Raw genomic sequence first — 27400 nt, 5'->3', positions numbered from 1 at the left:
GATTCAATGATGTGATGTTTTCCAATAACCCAAAATTTGCCACCATGCAATTTCAATTTGATTTGGTAAAGTAGCCTACGATCAATATTAGACGATTTTTTTTGCACAAATTTTACACAATTAGAAGATGAGCAGTTTTGGCATTTAAATTGGTGAAAGGTATCCACATTTTAATTTTGAAAACAAAAACAACATCATTTTTACAAAAATAATTAAGGCATGCATTTTACTGTTTAATGTTTTAATAACATAAAATTGGAGGCCCTGATTACCCTTAAGTTAAGAACATAATTGTGGGGCTTTATTTTTTTAAAAGCTGCAGTTAATCTCTTTTTTTTTATCGTGATTAATCCCATCCTTTTAATCTCATTTTTATGTTCCAATATTTTACATTCAAAAAAGTTTTTTGTTTCATTTTGTCTATACCTAGAACAGTGACTGACTTCCTGTTTGGTTACAGACCTTCTGTAGGTTAAGAGCTTTAAAATGAATGAACAATAAAGGAACCTGTTCTTAACTGAAAAGGAAATAGGGGATAGTATAAAGCTAAACACAATTTTAGATGACTTTTGACTTGTCCACTGAGCTGTCTGTGAGTTTTTATGGTGAATTGAGACATTAAGGAGCAGGGATGGACCTATTTTATCTCTGTGACCGCAGGGAGACGCTAACGTGGTTTAACTAAAGTGTGCTGGGTCACAACGGTTGGAGAAGGTTTATGCCGCCACTGCAGCAGGGCTAAGTACTGCTAAGTACTCATGGTGACTAATGCTGGTCTTTATTTTACTAGGGTATGACATTAATGACTTAGACTGGCCAAGAGAGTACGGTCTAGACCTGCCCCTTTTTGTAAAGTGTCTTGTGATAACTTTAGTTATGAATTGGCGCTTTATAGGCAAAGATTGATTTAATAAAGTGTGACTTTAATCACAATTTGTGCTCTGATTGTGGACCTTAATAATCACGATTAGTGCAATTAATCTTGAAATCCCTAGATCTAACATGTTGACACTTTTTAAGTCCAAAACATTTTGATTTGCTTTCATGTACTCTGATCACTCTAAAGCACTCTGTACCTTTTCTGCACCTTTTCATAATCATGATAGTCTGTGGGCTCTTTAGTGCTATTTCTACATTTTGTTGTTATGATCACAACCAAAGTCTTTCAAGATGTTGAGGTTCTTCATCAAGTAAGAGGTCAGAATCTTCTCTACAGTCAAGCTTCTGGAGTCTTGAGTTTCTTACTAGATTTCCAAACCTAACACAGCTGGAAACAACAAATGAAAGTGTAATGTTTTATTTTTGTTTGGAATTCAGTCATTTTTAAATATTTCATCCATTAATTTCCAACTGTAATTCACTGTTCTTTTGGTTTTGTGGGCTTGTGTTTGTTTGCCTTTGTTATTCTGTCTTATACTGGCAGCTTTGTCTGAGCTTCACCACTATTCAGATCACAACTGCGTGTTAGGGTGAGTGTGTGAGAGAGTGTATGTGTGCCCTCTGTGAGCGGTGCCAGCTGAGTTGGTAGTAAACACCCCTACGCTGTCCTTGTTTGACAGAGGTTAGAGAGATGCCAGGAAAAGACCTCCCCGCTGGTGTATGTGTGAGCAGGTTTATTTGCATACTTGCTGTGTTTGTATGTTTGCGCGGGTGTGTATTTGTAACAGGATTAGAATCACAGGAGAGTTTCTGAAATGTTTCAGCCTTTAGATGAATGAATACTCGCCCTTGGTGCTTTTCAGTCCCAAAGCTTCTCCTGCCGTGCTGCCCTCCATTTGCCTCCCCTAATTCATATTCCTCATCCTCCCTCTGCAGTCTTTTGTACTCTTTCCCTTTGACAACCTTTAGACCTGCATTAACATAAGAGCCAGATGCTTAATTCGACTAAAAATTCTAATGAAGTGTTACATGCATCAGGAAATGAAGGCTGGTAATGCAGAATATTAAGCATATCATTTAATCACTGAGTCCTGGCATTTTTAGCCTTGACCTTATTCTAACATGCTTTGTTGTGCAAATGACCAGAAGGTTTAAAACATGTAAAAATTGTCCATTGAGTTACTTCGACTCTGACAGGCTCAGAATCTTATTAAAGCATGTCCAACATCATTGAAGAAAGGAACCCTGCAGAGACAGACTTGTTTCTGAGGGGAACGATGTGTTACAAAACTTTGAACACATGTCATGTGTGCAGTAGCGTCATGCTTTATCTTTAACTTCTGCTTTGTTTTATGTTGCTCCTTTGCAATATCAGAAATGTGCAGTTTGCTTGCTACTTCATTGGTATTTGCTTTTTTGTTTACATTTGTATTGTTTGCTTTAACAGTTTTTTTATTTTGTAAAATTACCACTAAGAAATAGTGCTACACAATTAATCTAATTGCAGTTGCGATGTCAGACTGTGCAGACTGGTTGCATTAAAGGCTGCCTTTATTATTATTGTGTTCAGTAATAATTGAAAGGTTTTCCAAAAGGTGTTCTTTTTTTTTGAAAATATTACCTTCAGGTTTTGTTTTTTTTTCTTTTTGAAGATTTTATTTTTGGGCTTTTCGTGCCTTTATTCGATAGGAAGAGGACAGTGGACAGAGCTGGAAACGGGAGAGAGTGGGGAGAGGCATGCGGCAAAGGGCCGCGGGTTTGAACTTGGGCCGCATACATGGGTAGCACTGTAGACTGCTAGGCCATCTGCGCACCAGGTTTTGTTTTTTCTTTATGCCACTTGATATTTGTTATTTTGAGTTGAGTAGTACACACTTTCAAACTATCATTATTCTCTGCATTTCCTTTATAACCAAGAAAGTAGACTCATGATACAATTTATGTATTCAATCTTGATCGCATTTTGCAATATTGTCCAGTATAAACACCTACATAGTATTTGTAATCACCTCATATTCAGAAGAATTGGAACGATGAAGGCATTTACTAGTGTTAAGCCCAATATAATTTGCAGTGTTTTTTTTTTTTTGTCACATTTAAAACATTTCTGCTGTTTATGTTGTAAAAATAACCATTAGTTATTAGAAACCAGGATACTAGTGTTTCTCATGTCTACAGGGATAAGAATAACCAGGTTTCTCTGTGTGCATGTAATATGACTCATAACCGGGATATTGGCATGTAAACACAGTCAGTGTTTATGCAGTAATATGAATGACTTAAAGAGACACAGTAAAATGCATTTGCCGACCAGTGAATAAGGAGGGAACGGTACATTTTCATTTTCAATCAAACAAAATCCAAAATATTCCCTTAAGTCTTTCGAAAGGGGTTGGCTTGTTTCTAAGCTTTTTAGACAGTCATTGGTGTGAGACATTTAGAAAACGGTGTCTTATTTCTCTACATTACTCATTTGTTTAAGCCACTGTCATTCTCATTTCATCTCCCACTCCTGGGCACTGTCCCTCTCTCTCACTTTTATGGCAAGCCATTTTAACATTTCAAAGCTAGACTGGATATGTGTTGCAGATATCTGTAATTCAATTTTGCCTAGTCAAAAAGAACATTTCGGATATCCGCAAATACATTCTGCCTAACCACAATTGTCATTTCAGATATTCTAATGTCAGATATTCTAAAATTGAATTACAGATGTCTGCAGCACATATCCAGTCTAGCTTATAAATGTTAATACGGCTTGCCATATACTCTCGTCTGTAGCAGCTTTGGGTGGAAAATATGACAGTTTATCTAGTTTTTTTTCTTCACAACTTCAGTCCTTTGGGTACTATGGTATGTAAAAATAACAGATATTGTATTGTCATTACAAAAACTACACAGATGAAGTGATGGGGCTGACCATCGGAGGGGGTCATGGTATGTAGCACTTTGAGTCCCAAAGGAGACAATAAAGTGTATCCTAGTGTAGTCAGTCTTCAGGAGTCCATCCATCAAATTATTTTACTTTCTATCACTTTGGAATTGCTGCTTTATCGCTGCTAAAATTATTACGTTGCTTTGTGTTATTGTGTGAATTTTGTGTCCTAAATGATGTTTCCTTAAAGCATTTTAAACATTAAAAATATGTTTGCTGTTTTGGGATTTTAAACTGTCTGTTTGAGTCACCATTACGAGACTCTGAAAGCAGCAAAAATGTGTGCTTAATTGGACACTTGGTCGACAGTGTCCACTCTGAAAGCTAAAGCTATCTTATCAATGTTTTTCCCAGAAAGAAAAACTTAGAGTGGGCATTCAGATGTCTGGAGTACATAAAAAATAAATTAAAAATAAGTTTTCAAAGTTTACATCCTGTCTACCTACAGATAATCTGACACTGTATGTTTATTTATCATGAAAGAAATTCACATTTTTTATTCCACCCTGTCTCCATAAATCATAATCCATCGTCCTTATTGATATAAATATATAAAATAATGAATTTTTGGCACTTTTCCTGATACTTGATTCAGCTCACATCAATTAAAAACCAACAATTCTTTGCCATGTGTTGTTTTTACACCCCGCCTTCCTGCCACCGTTCGCGCTTCCATTGTGATCTATTGATAAGCTGTTTTGCGTCACACTCAGCATGTGCGGGTGCCCTGATGCCTGACTGACCTGAATTCACCTCTTAAACATCATAGTCCCAGAGCGACAGGGTAAAAAAAATATTGGCTCTGCACCAAATCCAGCGTGACATATATCACAACAGATCTGAGCGTGAGCAGAATCTATTGTGTAAAACTGGTCGCCCTTCTGGTTAATGAGTAAACCTGCTGTGAAACTCTGGCCTCCTCGACAGGGACACTTTGCCTTTCCCCCCTTTCTCAGTGTGTCTTTGGCATCACCAGTGTTGTTCTAGGGCTGGGAAACATGGACCAAAAATCACAGCTCTGTATTTTTTTATTTATTTTTTTATTAATTTGCAGAAAGACCATAAAAAATGACTGAAAAATCACTGAAGCCAAGTTTAGGCTCAGTCTAATCTTAGCTATTTAAATTGTGTCTGAGGGGCTATAGAAAGGTTGTAAATTCTTGCAATTTTTCAACTGGTCTTAAAATTTTGATCAGGAGTGTAGAGAAGAAAATGCCTGGTGCTACAGCTCCACATAGCGTTCAATTGTAGCCGCCATTGTTTTAAGCTTCTTTTTTGACTTTCAGGCCTCTGCATGGTTATGGAACTGATAGTTATGAATATTGGAAATCTAGGGCCTCTATTTTTGTTGCATCACATAATTGGCATGATCTCTGCATCTGCAGATATTGACTTAATAAGTTAAATATTTGTAGATGGGAACATTTTTGTTAATATTTACAGCTGATATAACGGTCACACATATCAGCAGTGTAAATCAAATATCTGCCTTAAACACTGGTGAGAAAAGTAGATCTGTACACATGGTGACTCAATCTCATTTTAAAGTAGAGACTTTGCATTTGCGATAAAAAAGCTGTCAATCTATCTGCAGTGTAATCGAAAGTAAGTTTGGAAAAAGCAACATATCAGATACCACAAAAAATCAAATATTGTGCTTTCATAGTTTTGACTAGTAATGTTATTGCCCCTCAACTGAGTAAGATAAATAAAAAGATAATCCACATTTAGACTAAACTTTTTAAGTAGATTATCTCAATGTCAATAAGCATATCACTGTTAGTGTTTCTTAGTTTAAACTAGGGATGTGTACGGTTAAAGTCGTTGATCAGGGTGCGCCGGTAGTCGAGTGGTGAAGGCGCATGCCATATACGCAGGCAACCCGGGTTCGAATCCGGACCATGGCACTATTTCCTGCATGTCTCTCCCCGCTCTCTTCCCCGTTTCCAGCTCTATCCACTGTCCTATCCAATAAAGGCAAAAAGGCCAAAAATAAATCTTAAAAAAAAAAAAAAATCGTTGATCAGATTAGCCGGCGTGGGGTTTACTAGTCAGTTAAACTAATTATCTATAATTTTTTATGAGCACAGGCTTGAAATCCTGGTCTATAATGCTCTGTTAAACTGTAATGAACCTCCCGCCACTAGAGGCCGCAGTAGCTTCAGTTAATGGCTTCTGCCTTCCTCTCTGTAGTAAATGTAAAATAAAGAGGTATGTAGGCTGTCGAGGGTTGAACTCAGGTGTCACTACTCACCTGATGTGAAAAGAGGCCACATATCAAAGCACGATAATAATCTGCAAAAAGGAACAAAGGCTGGCAGTGCTAGCTGTAAATGTTAGCCATGCTGTAGAGCAGGCCTATTCAATTAGTGGCCTGGGGGCCACATGCGGCCCAGAACCAGCGCCCAAATGGCCCAGCCTGTGGTCATGCCAGAGATGCAGAGGGCAACCTGTTTCACAAATTTTCCTAAATTCCCACAGTATTTCAGATTGTGAATGCAACATCTGTGTAGCCTGGCAACAGTCTACCTACAATGCACTGTGTGGCTAGTGATGCTGACAGAAGTAGCTTCAAGATACCAAGTATAAAACTTTTTTTTTTCAACTGTAGTTACAACTGTGCAATTTGACTTTTTGTGCACTTTTAGATGTGCCTAGGTAAGATGTGACCAAAGTTATTATTTACAGAATTTTATTTTATTTCTTTATTTGTTTTATGCACTTTTTCATGTGCTTTTGTCATGTTGCCAAATTTAAATGGGAGACTATGAATAAAAAGTGCATATTTTTCATCAGATTGATCTATATTTGTTCAAAATTTGACATTACCATTTGCTTATTGGGCGTCGAACATATCTGGCCCAGCTACATTTCTTAATTATAAAATTTGGCCGGTTGAATTTGTAATTGAATAGCCCTGCTGTAGAGTATATCAGGCTAACATCACACCCGCTGACACAACGACCCTGTGAAGAATTTGACTGTTTTCCACAGGGTTTTCTCCTCTTTAGACTAGTCGGTTAAACGAAATGTAAATAAGCCAAATTGGGAAACAGACGCTTAGGAACATCCTTATTTTAAACAAGCTTTTGACTGAGCTTTAGGCCTAGCAATTTTTTTCATTCAGCTTAACATTAACTGTATTGATATAGACTGAATTGTCTTACCTTATTTCTCATTTGAAACTGTACTGATTTATCCTAAAAACCTGATGTGTTTCCCAGCCCCATGTTGGCCAAACCCGTGTGTTTTTTATGACCCCCCTGGTCGGACTGTTTGTCTTTCTCTCATTGCCCCTCTTGGCCATTCAGGGCACCACATCCACACATCCAATCAGTCACTTTCCAAACAGCAAACTTTTTATCCTGGTAAACTGCTGCGCCTCTGCCAAGCTCTGCGGGGTGGTCAAGATGTTCCTTTTGATGGTCTGTTGTTTTTTGTGGACTCCTGCCTTAATGATGCCACGAAGGGCTCTAACTTGGCTGGAGGCTGACTGGTTCAATCATGTTCCCGGCCTCAGAATAGCCGCTCTGACGCACCGTGCCAAACTTTGACCAAACTGTGCCTATTCATGATCGGGCTTGGTGCTGCATTCTTGGATGTCCTCACCACAAGGAGTGATTTTTTTTTTTGGGAGGTGCAGTCTGCTCCTGGCTTAGGAGGCAGGATGGACACTGGAGTGCGGCCAAAGCCTAATTAATGACGGTGGGTTAAAAAGCGGTGAAAGCCAAGTAAATCCTTTTGGTTAGCTTAGCAGTCAGACTCTTTCAGTTGCCCTTTTAAGCCCTTGTAGCCAAAATGTTGTTGTTGTTGTCTGCTTCCCCACATTATGCGGTTATATAACTCTGCTTCTGCGGTTGCAATCCAGAGTGTAATCAGTGAAAATCCACTTCAAATATAGTTGGTTACAGCTTCAAGAAAAACAACCAGCAGTTAGTATGAAGAGCCTGATCTGAGCACTATTTAATTTAGACTTAACCATGTCATTTCATTGGTTTCTTAGATTAGCACTTACTGTCAAGTAGGTATTTATTTGGTGTTTTTATACCTGATACAAATATGTACTGGGGATTTTAAAGGCTTAAACTTGTAGCTTTCCTCATGGTCGTTTTTTTTTTATCATCACTGTAGGATAACAGATAAACAACGGAGAAATTTCAGCACTGACAGATGAAGACATGACTATTTAAATCTAAGTTAGAGGATGTTACTTCTTGTCCCATGCTAAACAAAACCTTCTGGTTTTACCTGCTCTACACCTGCTACCAGTCAAGTGAAGACTGTTTCAAAATGTCATTCACTGACCTTAATACTTCTGTATGTTATCTTGGCTTGGCACTATCTGTCCTTTTTTGCACATCTTTCCACAGGCTGGTGCTGCTTACAGGTATAATCGTGATTTTAGCTTCCCACAATCACATCAGGATCATTTTGTTCATAGATTTTGAAATGTGTGGTAAATGCCTAAGTATTGTCATATTTTCACCACAATATCCCCCAGTATCTCAACAACATAGCAGATTTATTACATTAATTGGGAATTTTCATCCTACAGTTTGCATACATTTAACTTAGTGTTGCATCATCATCATGTTGCAGAGTGCGGTGTGCCAGAAACGTATAAAACTGCTAAAAATGCATAGGAGGCATAACTTGATGAAACACCTGTGAAGGGAGATGTTTACTTGCTGACATGGTTGATGTATAAGCTTCTGCCATCCATCCATAGTCTCATGTTTGGGTTGTGAGGTGCTAGGACTGGTTGAATAGAATCTTCATCTCTCTATACCAACACTGGTCCAGGATTTCAAGGATTGCAAACTGTCCATTGAAGTTGCTTTCACCTGGCATGGGGGCCTGTTTAATCAAGTGAGCAACTTCACTCATGCAAAAGTGTCTAATGCCCAAAGGCATTCTGGGAGGCCTGCAAATTGAGGTACTGCTGTCATATAATTTGCATACAATGAGAAAACATACTTAAAATAAATGAATACTGGTGACTAAAAACTAAAATATGTACAATCAACTCAGACAGTAGAGCTGAAATAGCCATTTTGGATTTATAAGTTCACTCAACTCTTTTTTTTTTTTTTTGATCAAACTTTTGCTGTTTGGTCTGACAGTGTTGTAAATTGATTGTTGAGACAATCTTATAAGGATAAAGTTAATAAAAATGCTTAAATGGTCAGATGAATGGGCGGCCCCGATAAAGTCTGTGAGGGAGGTGCTGTATCACCTCTGTTTTCATTGCACGCCGGCTTAAATGCATGTGTGTCATTTGCGTGTTGAGGAAGACAAATTGTGAGCTTAGCTTTAAATGATCTAAATGTTTCTCATTCTGACAACGCATTTCCAACTAGTTTGCCATTAAAGCCCGAGGGGAGAAGGGAGGAAGTTTAAGAGAAAATCTGGGTTTTCATTTTTCAAAATGTAGATTTGTTTATGCATATAGTTAATCATTAAATGAGTTTATTGCCAAGGCCTATTAGATGTTATTTGGTTGGGTTGGAGATTAAATTGAACTAGAATTTTCATGCACTGAGGCTGGGTCTGTTGAAGGTGGAAATGCTGTTTGAGTTTAGGTATGTTACTCATTAGTAGGGCAGTAGAATAAGGATGAAGGAAGATGAGCATTCATCACTTACCATTAACATTCAGGCGCAATCTTGTGTTTATTGTGAATTATGTTCAATCACTTTTGAGCTCTTATTAACACATTTGTAGTCTTTGTAACGAAACTTTAAGACTCTTGGACCGTCTGAGGATGTGATGTTGTCAATCTCATTATTTTAAATCTCTTTAAAGCAGATTTTTATTAAAAGGCTTTCTTTTTAATTCTTAAAGCCACCAGGTGGTGCTTCTGTATGTTTGGAGAGCTAATATAACTGTATTTCTACACTCTTAAGGCACTAGCTCAACTTTCTTTATTAGTTTTTAAGGGAATTTCTCTAAAGCCTTCAAAATCTTGGGCTTGTTTTGACAGATTATTAAAGGCATTTATGAATTCCCAAGGTAACAACTTGCGAATGTTCTTACACTTAGGACGCGCCTCGCTGTTTCCTGTTGATAATTGTTTCTTTTGTTCTTGGTTTGTTATGAATTTGCTCAAGTATCATAAAACTTAGAATAAAAGTCCATTCTAGTTAAAGGATGAGTCTCTTTTACGAGCCTGGTGTTGCAGGAAATTTTGACAAAGAAAGGTTTCAATTAGAGGCCTTATGTAGTTATTATTGAAAAAGATCAAAAATAAGGAGGAAAACGTTGCAAAGCACATGCTTTAGATGGCTTCAGAGATGGAAATAAATGTTCAAATTACAAGAAGCAGTGATTTTCAATCACTCGTGCAACGTTTTTATGCTGCAACATCTGCTTCAACCAGCCACAGGCATTCTGATGCGTGCAGACAGCACAGCACTCCTGAGTGGTTCTATCAACAGAGCTCTGTCCTTCTCTCCCACACGGTGCAGCAGGTTGGCATTCATGGGCTGTTTTACTGTAAAAGGCAAGATCAAATTTGTATTTTAGATTGTTTATCAATATTCTAATTTTAACACAGTTGGATATTCTTTACAATTTATTGTCCCTGCCATCTTTTCTGTGCTCAAGTTTCATTTGAAAATAGCTAAGGGCCTGTCTCGTATTCATGCTTGTCCCTAATAAAGGCAGGATAATTTTATAGACTTAAGTAAATAAAAGCCAGGGCCATTTGTTAAAGTATGTTGTATTCATACTTGTCTGCACATGTACTTTGTAATGATGTTAACAAATGTGCCAGAGCAGTGGTTCTGAACAGATGGGTCGAGACCCAAAAGAGGTCCCAGAGCTGTTGACAGTGAGTCATGAGTGTGTGCTGAGGAAAAAAACAAGATCAAAAAGTCTATGACGCAGTTTTAAAAAAAATGTGTCATACTGTCTTTAAGTTTTTGACAGAAGAAAAGATACAGAAGTAGTGTTTGAGGAAAGTTTTCCCTGATTAACCCAGGAAATTTTATAGTGAATTTACCCAAAATCTCAAAGGAATTTTCACTGTGATCTTTTAAGAAACTTAAGGTAATTTTGCCCAAAAGGCTAAGAAATTTTCCCATACTTTTAGGGAGTTTTCTGAAGACTTTTTAACCAGAAACTCTCAGGAATTTTCTGATACTTTAAACCCCAGTTGTCAGGACTTTTCACTAGGGATGTATGATATTAACAGTCCGGTATCTGTATCGGTGGATATTAGCTTAGAAAGGCAAATATCAGTATCTGCAGGTATCAAAGTTTCTGCTGATATTTACATCCAATGTTTTGCCTGTGTAGATCCTTTTTTTTATTCTTATTCCTTCAACTTTAAAGTGTTTTTAAGGACTAAAGTTTGTTTCCTTGGTCCTCCTCAAACCTTAAAGTGGGTCCAAAAGGACTGAAATTTCTTGTCTGAAAAGCATATTTAAGTATTGGTATCAATATCAGTATCGGCTAAAATGAATCTTTAAATATGGGCATATTGGAAATCAGCAAAAGTCCATAGTCCATGCTAGTGCATCCCTACTTTTCACAGGAGCAATCAGGTGTTGACCAATACTGTTTTTTTTAGGGCCAATACAGATTATTAGAAGTTCATGAGACAGACAATAGATATTTAGAACTGATATGCATTTATTATGATAATTCCATATAAAGTGTACTTGATGTGACAAAAGCAAAATAGCACAATCAAAACGTGAAGGAAAATAAACACAGTAGCAGCAGGAGAATAGGAAGCGATACCATTTGCTCACTGTATCAGTGGTACCCAGGTTTAGCTGTTGATTGGCTGGTACTACAGTGACGTCTAGCCGTTTAGACTGGGTTGTACTCAGGACATATGCTGAGACTGTGGAGAGTTAAAGCCAGAGGTGACGACACACCTCCCTGTGGAGCCAAAGTAGTGCACTTTTTGATAAATTATTTTAGTGATCATCGGTAAAATAAAACACAGGGGCCACAGATGCCAATAACTGGCCACATGCCAAATATTGGCCTCAATAATCAGCCAGACCGATACGTAGTCGACCCGTAGTCAGTTGTCTTTTCCATGAGGTGGGATTGTGTAAACTTTATGGAATTTTATCTGGAATTTTTCCCTGGAAGTTTTTGGAATCTTCTCTGACACATTTGCCAGAAACTCTGGGGTATTTTCCGTAGTCTTTTTGTTCTGTCACATTTTGTACTATTTGAGGTCCAACCAGCTGTATCTGTGGTTAAATAAATCTGATTGATTGAAAAACAGCAAAAATTTGGGGCTAGATCTTTCATTGTGGAGTTGGCGGTGGGATTCAAGGCTAAAGGACCACTGAGGAATAAATATTATTAATTTTATGTCTGATCTATTCAAAAATGATCTATCTGGATTTCTTGCATTTAGTCAACATGAATAGGGTTTCTTTGTGCTTCTAAAAGCTGCATGCCTTGCCTTTAAACATAAACAAATAGCCACATTTTATGGAGCTAAGTTTAATGTAAGTTAAATATGAGGAATAAAATGGTTTCCCTTTGGCTAACAGGTTGTAAGCCTTGTCGTTGTATCTGTGCGTGTCGTGACCTCGTGGCTCCTGGCCTGTCTCTTTCTGGCAGTCGTGGTTCGTCTGGCAGTCGTGCCGTCCGTCTGTCTGCACAGTCGAGTGCTTCATGGGTAATCGGTCACTGTGGCAGAGAGTCAAAGGGATAATATGGGCCGAGGCATTCAGGGGTCAGTGCATTACAGCAGCACGGTGAACTACAGAGGCAGGATTTTCCCTTTTATATAACTGAACTGTATTTATTAAAACTGACTCTTTAGTTGCTCCCTGTGTGCTAATTTTAGGTCACCATGGTGTAACAAAGAAAGATAGTTGTGAACCAGCTAAATACTGCAACCAGCATATGTCATGGAGCTTTTTTTTGTTTAGTTTTAAATTCTGTGGAAATATATATATAACTACAGTTCTGTGTTATCTGCTCTTGATCATTATCTGTGCAGTTTCCTGCATGCACGAGGAACATGTATGTTCTTGTTGTCATCAGTGGCATAAAACCCAGACGATGTAACCCTCTTCCTGTGTCTTTCTCTGACTTCAACAAAAACATCATGTTATGAAACATACAGGGGAGGAACATACCTGTAAAGAGCATGTCACAGTTTAATAGATAGAAGTTATGTGTGTGTATACATGGGAGAGTTGTTCAGTTAGTGCTGACATACAGTTTTTATGCATGCTTTGCATTTCATGACCTGAATAATCTTATAAATCAATCAAAACACTAACAGTGATGTAGTGTTAAATACTAACATTGGCTCTTTTTGCAGAATGGTTTTAAAGAAATGTTGAGAAGGATTTTCCCAGACCCCTTTATCACAGATGTCAAATCCACACACTGATGATTTGAGCCGCCTGTTTTGCATTTTATCACCTCTCATAAGAACTGACTTTCTGTTTTCACACCATCAGTGGCTGCTTTACACATGCACATGTTTGCTATCAGTCTGCTGCTTAAAGAGGGATTTTTGAAAGACAAGCGTTGAACTGCAGGACTTTGTTCATTACTTGTACTTAGAAAACTAAATCAGAAGTGTTGAGAGCACAAAGCTGTGATGACAGCCTAAGTGTTTCAGATACAAGCAGCTCTTCAAGGGCTCTTAAACTTCATGTATCAATCTCCTTTCCTCATAAAAACATGTACATTTTTGTGCAAGTTCAAGAGGGCTGGTTTCTGTATGTGGTACATTAAGTCAGTTGTATTGGCCAATCAAATGTCAGCATGCTTTAGTGTATGCAGGAGAATAAGTCAGAGTGAGAATCAAGAAATGCTGGAACATTGTTGGCACTTATGACTGCCTCCCCAAATGGTATTGAAATGATTATTGATTTCAGAGATTGGCCACATCCAATCCAATATTGGTATTTGGTCTGATATATGCAAGTTTTATAACAACCATCGGACTGACAGTGCTGATCTACATCAACAAAATTCCATTTTGCTGCATTATAAACAATGCCATCATAGCGTAGCAGCAGTGGTAATTTCGTAGACTAAAACTATGACTGAAAAGGTTCCTCAACAGCTTTTTTTTCCATGAAAAAACCTAGACTAAGACTAAAAAACAGATCTGTGATGACTTAAACTGACAAAAAGTAAGTTTTGTTTTCATCAAGATGACTAAAACTAGACTTAAATGTAATGTAGTTTTTTTTGGACATTCAAAATCCATGATATTTCTCCACTGTGGAGAAAATTTCAAAAACACAAACAAAAACAGAAGACAGTACCACAAAAATAAAAGCAACATCTTTTTGCCTTATATTTTTGTCCAGGCACATGTCTGCGACTCGCTGAAAATGGCATCATGACCCACTTTTGGGTCCCAACCACCAACTGAGAGTCAAGGGTTTAAAGGATGGTGATTGCTGATGGGTTCTGAAATTAATCACACATAGGGAACCTCCTGCAGAGGTAAAGCCTGCACTCTGACTCCTAAAATTGTAATTTTAGGAATCCATAAGACTGAGATATGATGAACTCAGTGCTCCCTTTGTCTTCAGTCTTTAATATCAGCCCAATACAGATGAATATTTAGTCTTAAATATCAGGCCAACACAGATGAATATTTAGTACCCACAGGATAATATTTGCACTTCTCAGTGCTTGGAAGAAGCCATGCTGTTATTCACACTGTATTTTAACAGCAGGAGGGCCAGCCTGTGTTCTCAGTTCCGCCTTGTTCTCTGCTGTTAATTTACATCACACATTCATGCTGTGTTGCTCCTCTTTTTACCAAACTGCTGTTGATGGCCATCTTAAACATTAAGATTTTTCAGATCCATACATTTGCCTTTAAAGTTGGAATTTACAACCAATATAGCTGTTCTCTTATAGACACTTCTAAAAGTACAGATGATTTCAGAAGGACTGTTTCAGAAATCTTGAAGAATGCACTTAACAGTGGAAGACTGTCCCTGTCAGGGGGAGGAGATGGAACAAGACATCAGCTGTAAAGCTGTATGATTAAATTTTTTTCTTTTATTTCTATGCTACCAGCAGTTTCACTCAATCACACTGTCCAAAAAAGAACAGAGGAGAAGACACCCAAACAAAAGAAGCTGTTTCTTTACGGCCGCATCGTTGTGGTTTGGAACGATACAGTCTCTGGTCTTGCAACAGTCGCATGAAATAAAGATCATCACCCCGCTTGCTCACCTGCTCTGAGTTTTCCTGATTATTTCCTGCTGCATTTAGACATCAGGTCACACTGACTTCACATGGAAAATGAACCAAAAGGCTGGCAGGAAGTAGTGTGAATACTGGGCAGTTCACTTAATTTGTCAGTTACTCAGAATTTCACAAAAATCCAGCCAACCAAGTTTAAAATCATCTTCCACTGAATAAAACACCCCATGAGACAATTTACATTCAAATATCAGGAGATAATCTTTTGGAATGTATGTACAAATCTAGCTAGTGGCAGTTTTCATAGATCAAAAAAAGATGTATTTCAACAAACACCATCCAATCTTTGGTATATTTTCCGTCACTCATTGCTTGTCAGTGTTGTACTGTTTGTATATATTTTGCTGTGTAAAATTTGAGTGAAGTTGTATGAGAGTTTAAAAGTCAGGCCAGAGATTTACTTGCTGTTTCACCTTGCAATTGTCTCTGGCTGCATCCCAAGCATTATTGTAAGTATACATGCCTGTACATGGTGCATGTCACTGGATGAAACCTCGAGAGAGGGCACAGGCCGTGTTCAAATATCTGATGTGTGGAATGTAAACTGCAAACATAGACACACTCCAGGAGGTTACTATGATGTTAACTCTGGCATCAGAACTAACATAATTTCAACAGCTCAGACTCATGATTGGTGGTCAGAATTAACTGTCTGCACATTGGTGGTTTCAGTGGTTCTACAAAATTTCCCTCCACTTGTGGACATAGCAGTCAGGTGTATGGGTTTAATTAGTGACTGTGGAAGCTGTTGACTTTCATACAGCTGTATGTGTAGATTAGGGGGCTTTACCAAACTATTCATTGCTACATTTTCATTGCTACAGCCATGCAGCACCCTTATTTCCTTCAGAAATATCTGTAAATTTGAGTACATTGCAGACTTCACTTGTCCTGTGTGAATCACCACACCAAACACTGATGTCAGGGGGGAAATTCACGGACTACCAGAGGTCCACAGCTTTGGTCTGTTGTCACACCTCTTCCACCTCCACACTGCCACTACCACACATGTGTGAACACTGCATCTTGTTCCCATGAAACACGCAATAATTTGATGTAGAGAAATGACTGTCATTTTGACAGAAATTTTTTTATTTGCTTTTGCAGTTGTTAAAAATTTGTTAAGGGGATTGCCTCAAAGAAAGTTACAACAAAAACTTGGCTTGAATAAAGTGTTTGGTTGGATTGAGTAAGTTTATTTTTTTAGTAAGAGTAAGTAGTGACTATCAATATCAAGATCCCTTTAAAAAAAAGTTAAGGCTAAATGGATCAGATTTTGGAAAAGGTGAAGTATTAAAAAAAAAAGAAAAGAAAAGAAAACAATGTATCATCTAAGAACAGAGTAACAGTGTTTTAAATTCAAAACAGACATAAATCTGTTGCGATCTGCCATAAATAATAAGTGTTGAGAGTATAAGAAAGTAATGTAATGCACTGAGACACGTGGAAGTGGCACGCAAACCCAGGAATTCCCATGAGAGCCTCTCAGCTTGTCAAACCTAAGAGAGTCACTATAAACAGTATGTATAATCCATTCTGCAGCCCTGTGCCGCTCTCTCTGCAGACTCTGCTCCGGCTGCATGAATAAGAAAAAAGGCACTTAAACATCCAACACCCGCCGCATCAGCTGTATGAAAAGGAAGCTGACATGACAGGCCTCTGCGTGCCAAACTAAAACGATGTATGGTCCATGTAGTCCGAGATGGAGACAATCTGAGCTAACTTCACTGCTCTTTCACCTACTTTATAAAACTTGCTTTGAAAAGTTGCCTCAAAAGAAGAAAATTCCCCCAAGCATCTATTTCAAAAGTTCCAGTTTATCCTCAAACTTTGTTCATTATTCCAGTTGCTGACGCAAAAACTCTGACATTGTGCTTGTACAAAAGGTCACCTGACTTTCTTTTTAAAGTGGGAGGCAAAAAAAATTTTGAGCAATTTTTGTTGAAGTTGTAACTATCTTTTTGCTCTGTTTATTTAAAAAAATTCTCTGTTTTTTATTTCAGTTATCCTGACAGACGAGGAGGTTCAGAGGAAAAAAGAGATGATCATGAAGAGAAAAGAAGAGGAGGCTGCCCGGGAGGCGATGAGGCCCCGACTGAACGATGAGCAGGCTCGGATCATCTCCTCCCTGGTGGAAGCTCATCACAAGACCTACGATGCCTCCTACTCGGACTTCACCCGCTTCAGGGTGAGTCCAGTGCAGAGTTTCTTTTATTACCAAAACCACACAGGCATTGTTGACAAAATCAGTTTGGTCCTCATCATGAATTTGGGCGTAGCTCCTCATGATGTCAGGGAGCAGAAGAGGCCACGTTGCTTCATTTCCAGTAAAAAGTTGATTGAAAAAAGGAAACAAAACACGCTTTATTAATCATAGCAAGTGACATTTAATATTGTGCTGGATATTCAATTAAAAAATAACAGGCTGCTGCTATGGTAACGTATGTCTTTGGAGCTGAGGATGTTAAAAACAAAGAAGTGTAATAAGCTGAAATTGTTAGAAAGACCACCATCTCATTTTATAAAGCTCAACAGCATGGTTCAGGAAGTAAAAAACATATTCATTTTCTTCCAAGTAGATTTGATTTTTAGACATAATGTCAAAAAATATCCTAGTTGACGTACTATGAGCTACTGTTGTGTGAAATGATGGGTTTTTTTCCCTGTAGAGGACAAAAGTTCATAAGTTATCAATCTTTTTTAAGAAAAACATGGTTTAACATTAACCTCAGCTAAAGTACTACAGTACCCTCAATCCTAGAGTGACTTCTCTGATTGGTGGGGCAAGCTGTGATTATGGACGCGCGGTATTATCACTAGATATCTAGATATTAGCTTAAAAAGCTAAATATCAGTCTCAGCAGATATGAAAATTCGCCATGGATGCCATACACTCAAGGAGGCCCACTGTGAGCCCTGAACATTTTCAGTGAAGCCCAAAACATAAAACTACAAGACTGGCTTCTCCTCTATGCAGAGGATGCAATCGTTTATTTATTGATATATATTTTTTAACAGTATATCGGTATTGACCAGAAAAGGTTTGGAAAAATCTGCCTTTTTTCTCAGGAGCACAAGAAAAGAGAGGTGATGGGGAATGAGCTTAAATAGATTTGAAAACACAAAAGAGGACACAAAGATCATCATTTTAAAGTGGAGCAGGAATTTAAGAATATGGTTCCATAAAATAGATAAGCGTGCAGGAAGATAAATTTTTGGTGCTTGAATATTCTCCAGAACCCCTTACCTAATGGTGCCAACTATGAAATGGGAAATTTTCATGCATTGACCAACAGTTTTTTTTAGAAGGATAAGAAAAACTTAAAATATTTGATTTTTAATCACAATATTAGTGCACTTAAAATAACACAAAGGGAATGCGTTTGGTTGTTAAAGTCAGGGAAAAACTTTTGCAAAATGCCTCAGCTAGGTAAGCATGTGATTTCTTTCCATTACCAAAAAGACTAAGCAGCACACTGTAGCATTACAGAAAATCCTTTACTTTTGGTTTTATGTGTCATGATTCTCTTACAGTTTAAGTTGACCACTTCAGTATACAGCCTGTTTCACTGAGCAAGATTCAAATGGTCAGTTCTGAATTTTTTAAGTTGGATTTTGTGTTGTTACCTCAGTGTTGAGAGCACTAAGGACAGTAGGACAGATTTGTCATCCCAACTTGATTAAAAAAAAAAAAATCCATGTCTTTAAGTAGACATCCTAGAACTTCCTCAGATGTTGAACATGGGCAAGTTCTCCAGGTAACTTGTTGATCCCGCTGTGGGAAACAGTCTCCCGGTGTGTGCTCATTATCTGTTCTTGTACAGGATTAGATCCCTAAGCTCCAGGCTTCTGTGTACCAAGCTGCGATTGTATTAATATTTGTGTTTCTCTGTGTGTATCCGCAGCCTCCAGTGCGTGAAGGCCCAGTAACACGCAGTGCCAGCAGAGCCGCCTCCCTTCACTCTCTGTCTGACGCCTCCTCTGACTCATTCAACCACTCACCCGGTGAGATTCACCATCAGTTCCTCTCCTCTGTCCTTGCTTTCTTTCATTCTTCAGGGTTAACTTTACCAAGGACAGCCATGAAAAGATCTATTGATTAATAATTAAAGCACACTCTAGAAGTAATTCTTGGTAGTGTACGAATGATGGCCCCTTCAGCGTTGAAGGTTGTACGGTTATGACTCAGATAATGAACAAGGCTGATCCATTTAGAAGCAAGGACGTGTGAGCCTGTACCTGGACTAACATGTTTCATCAAAATACTGATTATGTTTCATGTTTTATACACCTCTAATCAGTGTGTTGTCCTTGGTCTGTCTTTCTTCCTGCTCTTTGTGTCACAAAATAATTGCAAAACAGTTACCTATTCAGATAAAGTTTGCTTGTTGAAACAGAACTATCATAATGAGGACTGATCAGCTCAATATTGGAATTACAAGAGGTCTTATTTCTCTTATTGTGTTATTATTCAAATCTATCATATGTAGTATTAACTTAAAGATATCTCTGTTGGGAAGACACTCATAAAAAAATGATAGATTTACTGGCCTGTATTGCTCTTGATCCTGTATTTACTCATGTATGTACAGATGTAGATTATGTGTACATGTGCATGTGTGCATGTTTTTTTTCGCTTTAAGTTATGAGATTTTGGTGTGCATGGACTGTTGTTACTGTATTGTGTTAACAGTGTATTTATGGTTATGTATGTGTGTCTTTGTATTGATGGGAAATGGAGGGAATGGAGCTTCTGAAATATATCAGGGCTGATATCAGCCAATGCTGATGTTAGACTGATACATCGGTGCTACCCAATTTTTTTTATTTGTAAAGGGATTTATAAACCATTCTCAACATGAATGTATTTACATTTTTAACTAAAATAACAGCTGGAAAACCTACAAGCAGCACCAGAATGCAATAATTGATGTGTTATTGCTGCATCACTTCGGAATCATCCACAATGGGAGTATCATAGAAATAGTTATTTAAACACCATTTTATTTGTTTTTATATTTGAATGTCAGGAAATGACTTTAAGGTGTTGTCTAACTCTTTTTGTATACTGTCATGGCTGTGAGCTCACTCTCCAGCTCATTGCTATTTCTGTGTTTTAATCACTTCCTTACCCCATCGCGGTGCTCTCCGGCTGATCACTCGCCTTGTCTGTAATCCCTTCCTCGAACAGAGTCTGTGGACACCAAAATGAACTTCAGCAACCTGTTAATGATGTACCAGGACGGGGCGAGCAGTCCAGACTCCAGTGAGGAGGACAGCAAGCTCTCCATGCTGCCTCATCTGGCTGACCTGGTCTCCTACAGCATCCAGAAGGTCATAGGCTTTGCCAAGATGATCCCTGGCTTCAGGTACAAACCAAAAGCACTTTAATCATTACTGTAAGGTAGGACAAGAGCTGGTGTTTTGAGCTATCTGTGTTGTATGGTCTTCTGTTCACTATTTAATCAAGGGAATCATCAAGGTCAGAAATGATTAGATTTGTTAAGTGGGGTTTGAAGAATCCATCATGCCTCTTAAATCAAAGATTATTTCAAATATGATCCAAAACTGAAAATAAATATGCATGCTTATGGGCTAATCATGTGAATCGTTAACTGAGTAGAATGCAAAGTTTCTGGTTCCATCTTCCAAATTGCAAGGTTTATTTCACATTGCAGTATTATCTGCCATTTCATAAACAAAACTAAACAATTCATATTTTAATCCCTTATTCTGTTTTTTTAGTGTTTGGTATGGCTGCAAGATAATCGCCTGATGCTATATATTATACCTTAGCCATGTTGAAAATTAAACTTTATTACCCCTGCAGCAGTCGGCTGTTTCACACAGTTCTTGTAATCATTTGTTGACTGGTAAATTCAGGTGCATTAGACCAGCAGCACGTACAGGCACACAGGCTAAGCTGCCCACACACACAGCATGCTGATTTCCTACCCACTCACTCGCAGCACGTTATTGGGTAAGGTGAAATGCTATTATTCCTCCCAAACAAACAAGCTCTTCCAAGAATTCACTGGAACAGACTGTGGCTTCATGACCACATGCCGAGCTAAGAGCTAAGTTTATAAATGTATGCATATACAGAGACCATGTTTCAAAATGACGGGGAAGACGCATCTGCCAGATGGGGGTGCATAATGCATACGTGTTTTTATATGTTGTGATACACTACGGTAAATGTTGACATGTAGGAGCAGCTCTCAGAAACTGTCCATTGAGCTATTCTAAATTAAAGAGCAGAAACAGATTTCTTGCTCCATGTTAGTGATAACAGGTAAAAATAACTACAGTTATATTGGCAATAGTTAAAATATTATAGCAACAGCTGTGTTAGCAACAAGTTCAGTAATGCTAGTAGGGATGCACCGATAGGTCAACATGGATATTGGTGATGTTGGTCCTTTTGACAGATATAGCATGGCATAAACTGATACCAGAAGCAGATCTTTATCTTTTGTGTAGAATCAAATTGCTGCTAACACCTTAAAACTGATGTTAGAGACATTTTATTTATTTGCTTATTTTCAAATCAGGCAGAACTGGCAGCCCATTGGACAGACTCATCTGTTTTTTTTTTTTTTGGTCAGACATCAGTGAAAATGTCAGCATTTGGGGGTCTTGCTCCAGAAGAGCGTCAGTTATTGGATATTTTGATTTATCAAACATGGGTATTGACCCTGATTTTTACAGCCAGCCTATGTCTTATCATGAATATTACTAATAATTGTTGTAGCAAATGAGTCAACCACATTTATCACAGCAAAGCAGTCCTAACCAAATTTTTTTTTTTTTTATGTCCGCTTCCTGTCCTGTCACTACAGTTTGAATCAGAGATGCACTGATTGTTAATTTCAGGGCCGATGTCTGAAATATCAAGTTAGTGAATGTCACTAATTTTCATCTGCTTTTGGTGCAAAACTCCCACAATTTCAACACACTCTCTTTTTTTTTTACCATGTTTGAAAGAAGAGTAAAGCAGGAAATGCTTCTCCATTGATACATTTTTGAGCCTTCAGTTTGTTGGTGAAGGTTTTCAGTTTTCTAAAAGCCCGTCAGAGCACGATGACTCAGATCCGGTAATTCTTTCCCTACATGTTTTTAATGTCCTTTTTATTGCAGCACAAAACCTGCTGATGAACACTCTGTTCTTCATTTACTATATGATGCGGTTGTTGTGCGTGCATATCTCAGACACACACACAACAACGAGTGTGGGTGGTTTAGGATGACTCTATGACTGATAATATCTGTTATCTGCTAAACGTATCTCCTTGTTTGATGGAAAACATGATGTGTGGGTGTTTGTTTGTGTATGCTCTGAGAGTGAGGATACTGTGAGAACATTTTGTCTGTTCGTTCTGTTACTGGTGGGCTTGGTTTAAAAGGAATTTTCCTCCTGATTCATCTGCACCACTTCAGCGGTTTCCTCTTTAGCTTTTTTGCTTGCTCACTCGAAATGAGTCAAGACACCCTTACTTCTTAACAGTGTATATGAGCTTTCATGGCCCAAGCGCTAATCTTTTAAAATTCTGATAAAAGATAAATCTCTCTGACATTCATTTGAAGCTTTCGCTTTCAGTTCCATGTATTACCGGGCAAACTGAGTTATTTTCTCACCTCTTTTATTTTTTCTGATAATTTATTTGCAACAGTAATAAAGAAGGATTTAATTCTCAGCAACTATGAACTACAAGAGCCTTAAGCAGGCATGCATCCATATTTTGTTTTTTTTTTTTTGTACTATTTAATATCTAAAACCTATTCACACTTGCACAGAACTCCTAGAAATTTCCTGAATTTACTGGGGTGAGCTGTGTGGATGTAAGTGGCTGAATTTTCCACCCCATGACTGAGTAACTGAGGACATTCTCTGCATAGATTGCCTTGAAAATTTCTCTAACATAAATTGCTTGTGTAAAAAGAGCCTAATTCTTTACTGCTGTCTACTGATGTATCTTCGGAGAAGCTTCACCACCATATATTGGCATTTGTCCATTTTTTACAGCCATAGGGGATACTGTCGTAACTGTATTTTACTCATATTGGTCAGTGTATCTCCTATTTGCCTTTCCTTGTCTGTGGTAACTGTGATGTTATTGTTGCATGTTAAAAATTATTATTTGAATGTTTTTGGGTTTAAAGGCTGAAACTTCTGTGGTTCTTAAAGCTAAAAAGAAATGAAATAAAAAAAATCATCCATTCTTGACTCTGTCAGTGCTTTAATCTAACCACGCTTCTGTCCGGCTTTACATATGTGTCCAGTAATAGTACAATAACACACTGTATGTATTGTTATTTGTTTCAGAGAGCTGACGGCAGAAGACCAGATAGCTTTGTTGAAGTCGAGTGCCATCGAGATCATCATGCTGCGTTCAAACCAGTCATTCAGCCTGGAGGACATGTCCTGGAGCTGTGGTGGCCCTGACTTCAAATACTGCATCAATGACGTCACCAAGGGTTGGTTTGATTTCACTGTCTCATTCATAGTCCTGCACTGTAGGAATGAAAGGCCTTCGATGGCTGTATGCTACAGAGAAGTATCTGGTCTCAGTTGCATCAACATGTTTTCACTATTTTGTTTTTTGAAATGAATAATAGTTGTTAGGTCTGATGCACCCACTAATAAGGAGACACGCTTGTACTTCTACTGAACCCCATTTGAGAAAGATTCAAGTAATCTTTATTTGTGTAGCACCAATTCATAACTCAAGTTATCAGAAACCTCCAGAGTCATGCTGAACAGCTGCCAAAGCTGTGTTGGGGTTGGAAAGGGGATGAAGTAGAGAGGGGAAGAGATGCAGAGAAAGAGAGGAGGGAGATTCAAAAAGTAAGAAAACAAGCAGAGCAACAACAATGAATCAGATAACTTAATGGCTGTTCTGGCTATAAATTTAACTGCCATCTTCTCTGATATGGCTGTAATGTCAGTAATTGAAGTAACAGTATGTGAAAAGTTAGCAGTAATAACCATGTTTGATGAATGAACATTCTAGTAACTATCAGCAACTACATTCACAATGATGCCATTCGCTTTACAAACAGCTGTAAACCCTGTCACATTGAAAATACATGAAGCTTGAGCTGCACAACAAGATGAATTTTAATTCTGACATTTAAAAATCTGCTTAGAAATATATCATATGAAACACACACTATGGAAAGCTGTGCAACCAAAACAATAACACAACATGATGAGTACAGACTAGCCCACTACATCTCTGCTGTGTGCTTTTTTGTTTGGAATTGTGGACTCTGTACAATGAAATGGTGCCTCATAGGGAGTATTTACTTCATGGAAAACTGACGTTTTGTTTCCATTTATAAATTTCTCATAATGAGGGAGAAATGCATTGAAAAGTGCACTTCCATGTTTACGCTGGAAGTGGTCCCAGAAGGTTCACGTGCACTGGGAACGCCAGAGTGTATGCACATCCTGGGACTGCTTCCAGTGGGAATGTGGAAGTGCACTTTCAAAGGCATTTCTCCTTCATTATGACAAGTTTATGAATGAAACCAGAACATTGGTTTTCTGTTTAGTAAACACACTGTTTTGTTTCTGTTGAGCAGAGTAGGCCGCAGTGGTGGCCTGCTCTGAGCAGTGCTGCTGTTGGGGGTTTCCATGTAATGAAGGTGAATTTGGGCAATTGAATTCGCAACCTATGTCAGCCATCATGACAAGACATGTCCTGTCACAATTATGGAATTGAAAAATTCTCTGTCTTTTAAACTTTAGGAAATATTTTGTAAATATCTGAGATGCTGTAAGACCTCATTTAAAACATGTATTGTATAACACAGGCCAGGTCAAATTCTACATTTTGTATCTTTGAGCTTAAATATGAATTTCAATTTTATAAAACACTTTCATAAAGTTTTTATGTGTATAGATACTGAGCCCCAATGCTGGGTCACGTTTTGCCAACAGGGAAGAGCAAATGTTGGCCGAAAATGCCTCATCAGGTTTTTTTACCCAGTCCAGCCTTGGCAAGATATACTAGTACAGTACTGTACATAACTTCTTAGGCATGTTTGGGCTAAAAATTGAGGCTAAAGTAAGGTGTAGATTTGGCAAGTAAGCCATCAGGTGGGAAGGAGGACTGACACAACACCAGTAGAGCTCTGGTTGTCCTTGCATATTACCAGGGCCAAGGCAAAACTATTTGTTGAAAAGTTACAAAAGTCCACACCTTTAGGGCAGAGCTGGGGGTGGATGTGATGAGTAAGCACCACCTGTGGTACTGTCCAGTTGGGTTGTAGGGTTGCCACAAGCCCCTGGTCATGCTGTGGATTTCTAAAAGGCCCAAAAAAACCACTGGCAGTCCCTGGGCGTATGACCAGAGACGATGAGGGCCAGACAAAAGAGATGCCGTCGAGTTTGGCCTTGGCTGCTGTGGCTGCCTTCTTTACCTTCCCAGCCTTGGGTTTTGGCACATCAGACCCTGTGATGAATCCTTACGGCCCTACATGCCTGAAAACGTATGCACATGACTGTATATTTTCAAAATAAGCCCTGAACAATACAAATATCTTAAAATTGAAAAGATAATAATGTTTTATAATCATTGTCTCATTGTTGATGTAGCTGTTTGTCATTTTGAAGACTTTCATCACTGTTGTGGTGTAAGGGGACAGATTGTTAACATCACCAAATGACGTTCTGGCAAAGCCTGTGTTGTTTTTAGTGATTGAAATGTTCTTGGTGCTGTGTAAGGGTCACAACTGACCAGTGCTTACAGTCAAGATTTATATCTCCATTTTCCATGCAATGTAAACATGTGTCATGATGAAGAGATGGGAAATTGAAAAACCCTGTACGTCAGCCCAAGTATCTAACACCAAGCGAGTGGTCAATGGTGGCTGCGACTTACCGACGCTTTTCTGCCCTCCAGGCCTTTGAGCCAGTCACGTAACTGAAAGCTATGAATAGTACCACAGTGAAGCTAAGAAACTTCAGATTCATTATATAAACACATGAGCTGCATGCTTGGACCATAACACACGGCTGTACACCCACAGTATGTCAGAGACCTTGCCTATCGCTCCTCTTTATTCCTATACATCCAGTCCTTCTGATGTTTCTATGAAGGACTCTTCATGGAACACAGGATCGATCGAAACCTGCCTGAACTCAACACTCTCGCACATGACACAGCTGTGGTTTTACTTCTCCACCAAATCACATATATAACAGAATCTTACAAGGATCACCCACACTCTGCTTCTCTATGCATACTTTCACATTACTATGAGGTTTTCACTTCAGGTATTTTCATTGAAGCAGTAAAGCCACCACAAGCTCACACTCACTTCTTAGTCCTTCTCACTTGTAGGTCAGTGATGCTCCCTGTCCACAATTTAGAAATAAACACACATGTTGTCTTTGCAGCCAACCTACCTAAAGTGTGTTTACTTCGCATTTCAACAGTAAATCTGTCATGAATCATTACAAATAAATATTAGATAGTTGAAGTACTGACATTTGTATTTTCTCATGTCCATTCCTGTGACACCAGCTGGTGATAAAAGTTTAGTTAAACATTAAAATAAATCATTTGAAAGATAAGATCATGGGTTTTGTCCAATAAATGATTAAATCATAGGAAGTAAAGAAATGCTTTAAATCACTTTGCACATACTCCAAAATTTGCATTTAAAGTTAGACCAGTATATAAGCAACTGTCCTTTTTGGGCCTTTTCCAGAGGAAAAAACATGTCCACTTTCTTTCTGCATTAGGATTACTATTGCATTCAGTAAAGTCTACAGATTGTCTGTGCAGCTGTGGATCTTTTTGTATCACCTGTTTTAACACTGAAAGATTTCACATCTTTTAGCCATAAAACAGTAGTTAAGCTCTCAGCCTGTGGTGATAGCTGGGAAGTTGACAGACACAAAGTCTGCAAGATACTCTGCCCACCTTCGCTTGTCATTTGTTGTCTTTAATTGAGGAGTCTTTTCAATCAAATCAGCACTCTACAATGTTTATGTCCAATCAGTTTATCCTTGTTTTCTTTACTTGATGGATTATGATCTAACTGGGGAAAAATCTGATACAAGGAGGCAACAATCCCTGCCTGCCTGGTCTGCATAGCTATGTATCCTATAGCAGTGATTCTCAACTGATCCGGCCTCAGGACCAGTTGAGAACCACTGTCCTATAGTACTGCACAGTGAATCTAATTGCAATCCCAATGTCAGGCTGTTTAATTGCTTAATCACATGAAAGGCTGTAAACATTTTGGTTTTAAGAAGTACTTGAAAGGATTACAGAAATGCTTGCAAAAATGCCTCTATGTTTATAATAGTGCTATTATTGAACTTTGGAAATTATAAGGTTATTTTGA

General features: G+C 38.3%; 1 protein-coding gene across 1 annotated transcript in view; it reads left to right on the top strand.

Annotated features, from left to right (window-relative positions):
* LOC121517260 (vitamin D3 receptor A) overlaps positions 1–27400 on the top strand; it is a 140249-nt gene that overhangs the window by 97834 nt on the left and 15015 nt on the right. Inside the window, exons 5-8 of the mRNA XM_041798904.1 lie at positions 17041–17225; positions 18943–19042; positions 20229–20406; positions 23364–23515. Of these exons, the coding sequence (XP_041654838.1) occupies positions 17041–17225; positions 18943–19042; positions 20229–20406; positions 23364–23515 (615 nt within the window). The remainder of the gene's footprint in view (positions 1–17040; positions 17226–18942; positions 19043–20228; positions 20407–23363; positions 23516–27400) is intronic.

This window comes from Cheilinus undulatus, linkage group 11, assembly GCF_018320785.1.
Source record: "Cheilinus undulatus linkage group 11, ASM1832078v1, whole genome shotgun sequence".
NCBI lineage: Eukaryota > Metazoa > Chordata > Actinopteri > Labriformes > Labridae > Cheilinus > Cheilinus undulatus.
The sequence above is the reverse complement of the archived record's forward strand: the minus strand, read 5'-3'. Positions and strand labels throughout refer to the sequence as shown.